Source organism: Mugil cephalus, chromosome 1 (assembly GCF_022458985.1).
Source record: "Mugil cephalus isolate CIBA_MC_2020 chromosome 1, CIBA_Mcephalus_1.1, whole genome shotgun sequence".
NCBI classification, from domain to species: Eukaryota; Metazoa; Chordata; class Actinopteri; order Mugiliformes; family Mugilidae; genus Mugil; species Mugil cephalus.
In genome coordinates this window covers 24,835,545-24,847,455 of record NC_061770.1, presented here as the reverse complement: position 1 = coordinate 24,847,455, position 11,911 = coordinate 24,835,545, and the positions used below count along the sequence as shown (strand labels likewise).

Here is an 11,911-nt window from a genome sequence, read left to right as displayed (position 1 = left end):
AAAAAAAATCACTCCCATTAAAACCCATTGAAACTGCTGTTGCAAGCTGTTTTTTTTTTTTCTTTTTTTTTTTTTTCTCACATTCAGACTCGTTCTCAACTCCTCGGCGCTCAGATGACGTTTATGACTACTTTACTCTCTTCTGTCTCAGACAGAGAGACTCCAGACAGGAGAGGTTGTTCCAGCTTCCAGACTAAGTGTTCTGTGTAATGCTGCAGAATGAAATCACTGCCACATACGACGTTCAGACTGCATCGCTTTTTATGTTCGTAACATTGCACTGCAGCTCATCCACTTCAGGAGTAAACACGAACATAGTCGAACTTCATATCAAAACACAGCAAGATAAAACGGTTAAACTTCTACATTCTCTACGTCCTTTGGACGGTCATAAAAACGACAACACACAGTATAGATGTTATTAGAGACACGGGTGGGAAAGCCTTTTGTAGCTCTACTGCAAGCACTGAGTGGGAAACAAACTCCATGTACTGTAGCACTGTATATACACAATGAACCTGTAACTGCCTTCATTTTTTTTAAACATTCACATGGACACACAAACAGACAAAGTCCACTGGTGTCTTGCAGATTCCTTACATTAGCGCTATCATGCCAGGTAAAATATCAAAAATACTTGTCATGTCACAGGTTTCTGCAAGACACGCAAATAAAAACTATACAGTCACAGGGGAAAGAAATGCATATTACTTCGAGATATATTCCTCAGTTTTTTCTAATTGAGCTGCAATGACGACACAGACTGGAACACTGCGACGGATTTATTCCCCAACATGCAAAAATAAATAAATATACAAAATAAAAGGCAGAACAAATGAATTTACAAGTTTAGAAAAAGTCAGTATACTTGATGAAACACCCCCCCCCTAAGCCACCACCGCCACACGGGACATTAACTTCACATAGACGTCTGTAGTTCTTTACGTGATTTCTCTGCTATTTGATGGGATGCTTCAGACAGAACCGCTGTCATTGTGTCATGATAATAAGTTGCATCTGCATCATGCGTGCGTGTACTGTTTCGAGTATAGGAATGTAACAACAGCCATGCATAATAATAAGAATAATAATAATGATGATAACAGTAATAATAAGAAAGAGACCCTGCTATACAATGGTTGAGCACTAGGTGGCAGGCTTTTCCCACTTTGCACACAGCTCCAAGTCTGCCTGGGAACAAAATGTCAAGTCATGGCAGGGGAGGGGAAGAGACATGCATAGGGCAAACACTAACACTGGGACTCGGGTATATTGCTTTTTGGAGAATGTGCGTTTATCCCTCATCGAGGATTCTTTCCCCCAGACGTACGCATACAGATACTTCTAAAACTAAAGACAGAGCTGGAGCTTTCCTCTCTGCTGCAACTCATCTGCCGCCGTCTCACATTTCCCTCCAGGCATCAGGTAAAACAAATCCCTGGATGCCTTCTTCTGCTCCCCCCCCCTCTGTGCCCTTGTGCATCTCTGTTTCTTTTTTTTTCTGTATATCTTTCTTCGTCACTCCCTTCCTTCCTCCCTCCCTCCCTCCTCCTCCTCCACCTCCTCTCTGCAGGGCAGCCGGAGAGACTGGCATTTCTCTAACAGCGGGGAGGGAATCTGCACCCACGCTGGGCAAAGAGAAGGTGGGTGTGGCATGGCAGACAGGTGTGTATGTGTGTGTGTTCGTGTGTGTGTCTGGTAACATGTGACCGGATCCCCCACCCCACCTCACCCTACCCCACCCCACCCCAGAAGTGCCAAATACCCTCACGACGAAAAGGGAGCCCAAAGGGTTCTCCCATTTATCTGCATGAATTTAATTAATTTCACTGCAGTTTCTTCTCAAATGACAATGTAAAAATATAAATCACAAACACCTGTCGTCATGGCAATCAATTACTCAGACGAATCTTGGCCTAAAATCCCCCTCGACACACACACACACACAGCACCTGATACAGGGAGGGAGTCCTCAAGGGCTTTGAATCCATTTATCTCCAATTAATTTCAGCGTCTTCCTCTCGGACTCTTGCCAAATGTGACTATTCTAGTCTGGTGAGGGGAATTCGAAAAGACGGGGCCTGGATCGCGGTCACGGCCTCTGTGATGTTTAACACAGTAAACGAAAAGTAATAACAGGACAGGTTTAGAGAGGGAAAGGGAGACACAGCAGCAGGTGAGTCAGGGACCAGCTGAGTAGATTCGACGTGCCTGTTTAACCTCGGCGCTGATAAGAGGGGAGAGGAGGCCGTGTTTCGGTTTGATCCTTCCGCTCCTTTAAAGTGACAAACAGGAGGAGATAAGCAGAGAGGGCGACAGAGAAAAAGAGACGGAGACGGAGTCGGGGCAGAGAGGCGAAGGAGACGGCGTGTGGGGGTCAGATGTGCCGGTGCAGCTCCGGTAGCGGGGAGGTGGAGAGAGCTGGTCTCGGCTCAATTCCTCGGCTCTTCATAAATGACAGCAGCTGGTCGGGGATCTCGGCCAGGACGTCTTTAGCCAGCCGGGCCATGCTGAGGACCTGGTTACCAGATCTGTCGATGTAGTCTCTGAACGGAACAAACTGGGAGTGGAGGAGGAGGAGAAAAAAATCTAGTTCAGATGTGTTGCATGTTTAGAGATGGTGATCAAAGTCAGTTATGCAATATGTGACACATTTCTATAAAACAGAAACCATGCAGGAGTTTATTGCACATTAAGGAAGTTATTTCAACCTGGAACAGACCAATGTCTTCTTTTTAAAATCAGTCATTTCTGAAAATTTAGACAAAAAACATTTGCAAGTGACCTAGGGCACAGATGGCCTTGGTTGCTTCAGCTATAAAAAGCCACTAGCATTTGAACCTTCCAGTTTCCCTGGAGAAAACAAGAGCCTCTAGATGTAGGATTCCCCCAGAGTCTGAGAAAACCGCTTAAAGGCCACAGGCACCGACAGCCAACCTACATAAAACCTGGAATGAAGCAAAACTGTGCCTGTGTCTGAAATACTAACACGATATGTTGTGTCTGCATCAAAGGGAATAACTCTTTATACCAGCACATGGCAGTAATTCTGTATTTGTGATCTAAACGGGAAACTGGGATGAGCTAGGAAGCTAGGAAGCTAGGGAGATGTTAAAGAGCCACTTGTACTGAGCTGGTCCACAGTTTCATTCATCTTAAATAGACATTCTAAATAAATTTGAGCATGTGAACATAAAATAGTCAAAAGAGTAATTGGAAAAAAATAGTCATTGATAGACATTGATTTGTTTGTTGCTGAGCACCAATAGGAAGAAGACTCCGTTTGACAGCTTCCCAACTTCCAGTGAATCAGAATCTCTTTATTGGCCAAATGTACAACGTATTTTACCGGGTGTACGACAATATAGAAAAATAAAAACTGCTCATATACAGTGATGCAATGACTGGAATAAATACAGGCAAGAAATGGCTGTTGCCATGGATGGTTCATGCAGAAATGGGGTCTGTGTTAGTGTTTTAAGTGACTTAGGGAATGGTGGGGGGTGGGGGTCCATTCTCACAGAAAAACATTGACAAACCTTTAATAGCATAAAGTAAAACGCTAACGTAAAGAGCTAACATTAGCAACCATGCTAACGTTTGCAGACACTTGTTGAATACATGCTTTGAAGAATGAAAAATTATGAATTTTAATGCTAAGTTTACAGATTTTTATGTGTCATATTGTTTATCTAACACAAAGATTGTGGAAAAAAATGGATGACAGGTCTTCACTTCCTTCCTTTGTTCAAAGAAACGCTAGAATTATATGTGCCATCTTGTTAGTAAAAGCAGAGCCACGTTAGGCTTCACAGAAACACTTCATTATTTTTTTTTTTGAACCCAGCTACACTATCCCATCTAATAACAACACTGTGGAGTTCTATTACATGTTACTGATGGTGCTGAGTTGCAGCCTTTTTTTTATACAGGCTATACATATCTGCAGCTCACAGTATGTAGCACATGAGCTGTCTGTTCTCAGAGTATGTATTCAGGTCAAGAATAGAATTTCATTACTTTCTACTGTTTTTATTAACAGTGGACTAAAAAAATCTGAACCCTACTTTACACACACACAGAGTATATACTGACTGGACTGAGGCATAACTCAACATTAAGTCTTTTGATGGTCTAGAGAATTTTGCACCCTCTTGTCTTCTGTGTGTCTGTTGACATTATGTAAGCTGTCATATGAAGTGGGGGCCAAAAGAGCTCAGACAACACGTATCTTACTCGGAGACTCTCACGAGGTTACAGCAGCTGCACTCTGTAAGAATCATAACCCAAAGATAAATCGACTTTTTGTCTTGGCAGATCTGAAACGCGCAACACCGATGCCTTCATCTGTCTGTTGTCTGTAGCAGTGATAGATTTCAAAGCTGATCTTGGCTTTGAAGTCTTAATTAAGGATCACCGCGAGCACGAGGGACATCGCAAACCTTCACACGGGGAATCCTCTCAGATATTTCAGTTACAGCTTTTATTAGATAATAATTTCAACTGTGTGTTTCACAGCCCCACAACGAGAGAGAGACATACTTTTTTTAAAACCCATATTAAGAATGGCACATTCATTGTTTTGAAATTCATTAAATCACTTTTATCATATTCTGTCATTCTTTGAGCATAAGGGAATATTATTAGTACATAATTTCCATGATTCCAACATGCATGCATCTTTTATTTTCTTCATAATACAAACACTAGAAGTAGCGCTAGCACAAGAAGCAGAGCTCAGCAAGACTGTGTCATTTCAAACTCAAACTATGACAATCAGGAAAGAAGCAATGGGACTACCGGTGAAATATAGCTCCTCTATATACCGCAGGGTAACAAGGGAATGAGCAGCAGGTGTGCAGAAAGTAACTAGGTCTGAAATAACAGGGAAGGCAGTGACAGAAAGCTGACAGGATGACCTAAAACCAAAGCAGAGGTTGTTGCCTTGACGGTTTTCCAAAAGTCTAACTAGGCTTATGCAAAATTCATGTTTCGCGATATTCAGATATTTAAATACAATATTAGTTTTGCCATCATGGGAACTACCAGGGTATTGTCGAGTGGGGAAAGATGTGTTACTGGGTTAGTTGAACCACCTCCTGTATCAAAGCAACGGTACGCCCTAAATTATGCAATCATCGCTTATTTCTCTTTGGCTGTGAAAGAGAGAAACCTGTGGAGAAAGTGAAAAAAATGACACAGCAGGCTAGTTCACTGCTGAAATTCCAATGCAGCACATTAAAATGGTACCCAGTAGGTGTTATGGGCCCCATATAGAGGGTATGCATTTAAGTTACTGCCACATGCAGCCACGAGTGGCAAAAACACAATGAAATGTATCAGTAAATACAGAGACACAGGGAAAAATGTGGATTATCAGATCAAATTAAGAACAATTGGACTTGATGATGATCCATAGGAACTGGTATGGATTTGGAAAAGTGGATAAGCCTCACTTTCAGTTAGTTTCAGTCCAGAAGGTATGACTTCATCAAAAAATACAGCATAAATTAATATTACCTGACACTAAATGTGAACCACAACACCTGGTTTCCAGTTTTTTCTTCTAATACAGCGACCCATTTACTTTTCTTTGTCGGAGATATCTGTAAAAATATATCTCTGACTGCTTTTCACATCTGTTGGCACAATCAGTCACACAACAGCTCTTTCACCTTCTTTTTTAAATGAATTTTACAATTTAGAGGCTATTAAAGCCTACAATTCAAACTAATGTTGCTAATCCCCACGTTCAACTGTCACTTTTTGCCACTAAGTGGCCGTAACCATGGAGACTTCGCTTGCTGTGATGTCTCGTGCATACCCTCTATTCCTCATGTATGCATGCCTGAATATACCGGGGCGTGCTCCTAATGAGACGACGGATGGTGTTCCTGGGTATTTCTCCAGTATCTGGACCAGGGCATCCCCAAGCCCCTGGACAGTCTGAGATGCAACCTGACAGCTGACATATAATGTCCCAGAGGTGTTGTATTAGATTTAGGTCAGGCGAGTGTGGGGGCCAGTTAATGGTGTTGACTCCTTCATCTTTCATCCTCCTGGAACTGCCAGGCATCCTCTCACCACATTAGAGTTACTAGTATATAGTCGTGCAGCAGGAGTAAACCCAGGACCCACTGCACAAGCGTAGGGTCTGACAGTGGGTCCAAGGATTTTATTCTGATGTCTATTCAGCTTGTAGAGGTCTGCGCTCCATGGATATGCCTCGCCAGACCATCACTGACCCACCACCAAACCAGCCATGCTGAACGGTGTTACAGGCTTCTCAGAACCTTTCACATCTGTCACATGTGCTTGGGATAAACCTGCTCTCCACATCAGTACAATTCAATCCAGCACAGTTCCTTTTAGTTTATGACAGATGTAATGGGACTTTAATTTGTGACGAAGAAAACAATCAAAGCCAGTGGAGTCATCATACTGAAATGTAAAGTGAGTACACTTTGATTTTTCTTTTCTGCTAGTGTGAACATCCTGATTGAATTACTGCTATAATAAGGTGAAATGCAATCAAAGGATTACTGTGGATTACATGTAAATGTGATTACTGCTGTTAATAAAACAAACTCAATGGACAGGACTGTGTAAATATGGTTGCAATATCCACACAGCTTTAGAACCAACCAATAATTCATCCAGCTATTAGCCTGGTTTAGTGTCAGTTCTTTTAATGATTGTGGTTATTATGATGATTCGCTAAGTTCACTGGAATAGGTGTAGGAATAGACTGAACTGGTTTTACTATGGGCCATAGACACCGATTAGCCACAACATTAAAACCACCTGCCCAATAATGTGTAGGCCTCCCTTATGCCTCCAAAACAGCTGTGACTCTTCAGAGAATGGATATGGGCCTTCTGAGGGTGAACTGTAGTGTCTGGCAACACAATGTTGTTAGTGGAGAGGCCGGTGTGAAAAAATTCATTCATGACAGCATCAGTTCTTCTAGGTCCACCTGCACACAGTTTTTAAAGGAACTCGGCAGGTAGGTTTTTCCAAACATCTTGGAGAACAGATTGTCTGTGGATGTAGGCTTCCTCAAATCCTTCCATTTCTTCATGTAATCCCAGACACACTCAGGCCTCTATGGGGACCATGCCATCACTTCCAGGACTTCTTGTTCTTCTTAATGACCTTGGCTGGATGTTTGGGCTCTTTGTCCTGCTGCAGAATAAATTTGGGGCCAATCATACGCCCCCCTGATGGTACTGGTGATGGATAAGTATCTGCCTGTATTTCTCAGCATTGAAGACCATTAGTCCTGCCCAAATCCTCAACTCCATTTGCAAAAATACAGCCCCAAACTTTCAAGGAGCCTCCACCATGCTTCACTGTTGCCTGCAGACGCTCCTATGTTCCTATGTTTTTGTGCATAGTTGAGTCTCTTGGCCTTGTTTCCATGTCAGAGGGATGGATTTTTGAGTGCAACTCTCCCATGAAGACCACTTCTGGCCAAACTTCTCTGGACAGTAGATGGATGAAACTGGGTCCCACTGGTTTCTGACAGTTCTGAGCTGATGTCTCTGCTGGACATCTTCAGATGTCCAAGGGAAATAAGCTTGATGCATTTTGCATCTGCTGCACGAAGTTTCCTTTGGCTGCGCACTTTGTCTACGATCCCATAAATTCCCTGACTTTGTACCTACTGTACCTGGAGCCAGGTACAGTACTGTGTATATACAAACAAAATACTTTTTCAGAGCAAACGGTAGTACTTTGGTGAAGGTAGGTCATTTTTTTGTTATCTCACAATAACCACATGTCTCCTTTCAGAGTCCAGACGCTGCACATTTATCATTGTAAGAGCTCATTTGTAATCAAACCCTAAACTCTGCCAGCTGACCAGCCTCTACTATCCAAAAATTCTATAGTACATTGTTATCAGGGGCCATTGTATTCGCTTCCTATTTAAGACCTCATATCTCTAAAAGTTTTCAAAATGCTATTTTATCAGCCTCAAACGCCCGCTCTTTATAAAACTCACTAGATAGACCATTTTTAGAACGGCCTGCTCTCTCACGCTTTGAGATTACAGATTGGTAAATAGTTAATGCATGCTTTAGGGGAGAAGCTCCAAGGAGCAGAATTAACAACTACAATACTGTATCGGGGGCTATAGTTTCAGAAATCTCTGTGAAAATGCACATTTCTCAGATAGTTTCTCACACAGGTTTGTAAAGGGCCGACACTGTCAAAAAAATACTTGGCAGCAGATTGAATGGGCCACTTGTGCATCACTGGAAAGAGCAGAAAAGAAAATGCAACAAGCACCAATCTGAAGACCTTTCATGACAGCAGACGTTGAGGAGTAACCACCACCATTGTGACACACCATGCCAGCAGTTGGCTGTAGGTGTAGATCAGATCTCAAATGTTGGTGGGGACGAATGCAGAAACACATTTTAACTCCAGGTATGAACACAGGTATTTCAAGTGGTCTGCTTGCGATCAGATTGCCCAGGTCAGATTTTAATTCAAGGTTTAACAGGACCTGTGAGAAAAGTAATTTGCATGTCTACTTCAGCAGTGCTCTTAATGGGTTACTGACTCACGTCTCTAGGCTTCATTTTATAAAAAAAATTTTTTTTAGGAAATTCTGCGTGTTATATGGTCGGGCTGCGAAATACCAAAAGTCAGTACGTCAGAAACAGAAAAATGAAAAATAAAACAAAGGCTAAGGGCCTCCAGCAGAAGTTACGTCCACAGATTCTCAGGTTTCCATGGCAATAACATCATGCTATGTTTTATGTAAATGCATATGTGAAAAGAATTTTAGACTGAGTGGGTTAAAATGAATCATTTGGAGGGTTGGATGTTCCAGCTGTGACTAAATCCAGAATCGTGGTATTGTACGCTGTGAGCATGACATTACTGAAAGTGTGTTCAGTGGCCCACCACAGATGTATATAATGCAATCCACTGGTGTGTGTCTGACTGTGTATGTATGTGTTACGGATGTAAGCCCTTCCTCCTCTGGGGCTACATCCCTCCACACTGATGCTGTTGACAGAAACATGCTCAAGTCAGACCTAAGAAGTGAAATAGAATTATGAGGATTACCTGAACAATGTCTCTCTCAGCGAGGCGTCCTCTGGAGGATACTCTCACCTCATCTCCATCCAGCTCCTCCATAGCTGAAAGGAGAGAAAGCAACACAAGGGAATGTGACTCAGCGCCGGAACGACTGTGGGAGAATATAAAGAAGGTGCAAGATGTTCTTTTGTATTTTCATTCATAATTTCTCAAGTGGAACCCAGCATGGGGACTGAGAGTGAGTACACAAGAGAATGCTTTATGCACCGAAAATGGAACTCTTCAAGCAAATATGAAAGACTACAGTTCAGAAAGTGGAAACAATTCTTGGCCACTCGTGGGCAAATCTCAAAAGCTTAGGGGTGTATCTACGGGAGCTTTTTCAGACAAACCGGCTCAACCACGGTTTGGCGAAATTGCACCCCGCTGGAGATGCCACTCATAGGGGTCCTCAAAAACAGCACCTACCCGACAGCCTGAATTATTGGCACTGTGGAAAAATGTCTGAGAAAATATAAAAAGGATAGACATTAGGAATTAGAATTCTATGAGTCGAATAAAAAAGATTCTGCAGAAAAGCTGCACAAGGGCTCAAGACATAGCAAATAAACAAGACATTTAGACCTGCCAAAACACCTGCACAAACACAGACTGAGGTGTTATTAGGCCGGTTTGACCTCACCGGCCTCATAGACCCCTAAATACACCTGAGTACTTTCACAACGAACCCTGTCATTCGATTGCCAAAGCAAGTAGAAAATGATGGGCCATCCAACTCAGTGATGAGGTGTTAAGTCGTCACACCGTGCTGAGCATTAACACACGGCACACACACAAACAGTCCCCACTGGAAAGCCATTCATCGATCTGCGGGGCTGTAAGATGCTTGCACACTTGACTTCATTGACTTTCCACAGCAACTCTCCAAGGAAGGGGAGCAGAGTGCCACAGAACGTAGAACCAATTATGATACAGCTGCTGTTAGTGCTTCTCTGTTTGAATCCCATCAAGTAAAAAAAAAAAGAAAAAAAGTCAAGGACAAAGTTGAATTCTGCTTTCCTGGTAAAACAACACATCCCTGTGTCTCTGTAAAATAAGGGTTTTGAATTTAATCAGTTAGTATTTCGAATTTTTTCAGTGTACGCTTCCAGTCTGCACTCATGTCAACTCATCTCTGTCCAGCGCTTTACCAAACCGAGCAGATGTATCTGTTATAGAATAGATTCCCTAATTTATTAAAGGTTTCCATGTACTGGCTATAAATATTCCACAAAACCATGAATTGTACCATACAGTCTCAAAACAAGAATCACAGAGAAGGAAGACTATGGATCCAACAGTGACAAGGCATAAAATCTGATTTAAAAATACACTGGTGTTTGAAAACAACAACAAAAATGGTTTCAATCAAGAGTACAGTCCAGTTGTGGTTCAGTATTTTTTGTTCCTCAACCAATGTCTAAAATGTAAACTTAGAACCTACAGAACTATTTGTGTAGAGGTTACACAAGTCTGTTGTTTCTGTGCATATATTTATAATTATTATTTTAAATTGTAATTGGTGGATAGTGTAGCTGACATAATGAATAGAGCCTCCGCTGTGTGTACATGGATTGTTTCATGCTTTGCCAGATATAATGCCTTACATTACCTTAATAAAAATCCTTAAAGGGTATTATTTGTGTGTGGCATCTAAACTGCGTTATATCTAGGTTTCCAATTAAATAGATTGAAAAAATAGCACGGGATATGGGATTTTCTCTTTTACTGATATGCCAAACACCTTTCAACCTTAAGTGTAAAAATGTGCATAAAACAAGGATGGAAAGGCACCATCAATGACGCTGATTAAAGCGGAATGGATAAAATGTTTAAAAAACTGTTTACTCGTGTTAACAGACCTCATGGGAAGAACCACAACATAGTTGAACGCTTAAATTGCCAATGTCTAGTGTATGTAGATGACCTCTTGCGGATGAAGTGTAAAAGTGTTTGCAGAATTGCCCTGGGTGATATAAAATGTGTGAAGTTTACCTTGCGGTATGTACGGACAATAATCATTTTTCCTTTACTGATTATTCATGGAGAATGATGCATTAGGGGGCCTGATTAATTGGGGGTCTGATTAATGCCAGCACCCTCAAACTTCTCCCTAAGCATACCATAGACTGACTAACTGTTCTTTGTTTATGTTTGTGTTCAATTGATTCCAATTCAGTTCTGTTCAATTAGAATTTTACTCCAATATTAAACAAAACGCGTTGACGCTGAAACACTCACCGTCAAACTCAGCAGGCCCAACGCCTACGATGATAATGGACAGAGGGAGCGACGCCGCCTGTTCAGAAGACAAAAAGGAAAGACAATGCAAAATCAATTCAGCAGATTGTATAAACTCTTTACGATATAGACTTCGATAAACTGGATGAAAAACAAAGAGAATTAGCGTTGATTGCTGTGAAACCATATCCCAGCAAATGTTGCGAAACACAAAACTACTCAGACGTGCCGGCAAATACCATTTGGAGGATTTAAAGCAGTTATCTCAGACTTAAATGAAGTTTACTTTACGCTGTGTGTGAGGGTGATCGGGATGGAGACAATAACAATTAACTTGCTTTCAGTATCCCACACCGCCTGGGGGGGGAAAACCCTTCCACACTGATTTAATTGGATCAGACGCTGCTTGAACGTTAATGTAAAACTACTTACTTCTCCAAACAATGGAGGAGGAGTGAGAAAAATGGCCCAAATTGTCTTGTACTATTCGTAGTTTACTTGTAACACAATGATAATCGCTGGGAGTCACAAAGCAAATTATTTTTGGGAAATTAAATGGAGATTTTGCTATAACTCA

General features: G+C 41.8%; 1 protein-coding gene across 1 annotated transcript in view; it reads right to left on the bottom strand.

The window, feature by feature from the left end:
* Window positions 1–243: 243 nt before the first annotated feature.
* LOC124995876 (copine-9-like) overlaps window positions 244–11,911 on the bottom strand; it is an 85,584-nt gene continuing 73,916 nt past the window's right edge. Inside the window, 4 exon segments of the mRNA XM_047568613.1 lie at window positions 244–2,417; window positions 2,420–2,560; window positions 9,082–9,155; window positions 11,335–11,392. Coding sequence (XP_047424569.1) covers window positions 2,043–2,417; window positions 2,420–2,560; window positions 9,082–9,155; window positions 11,335–11,392 — 648 coding nt within the window. The 3' untranslated portion in view covers window positions 244–2,042.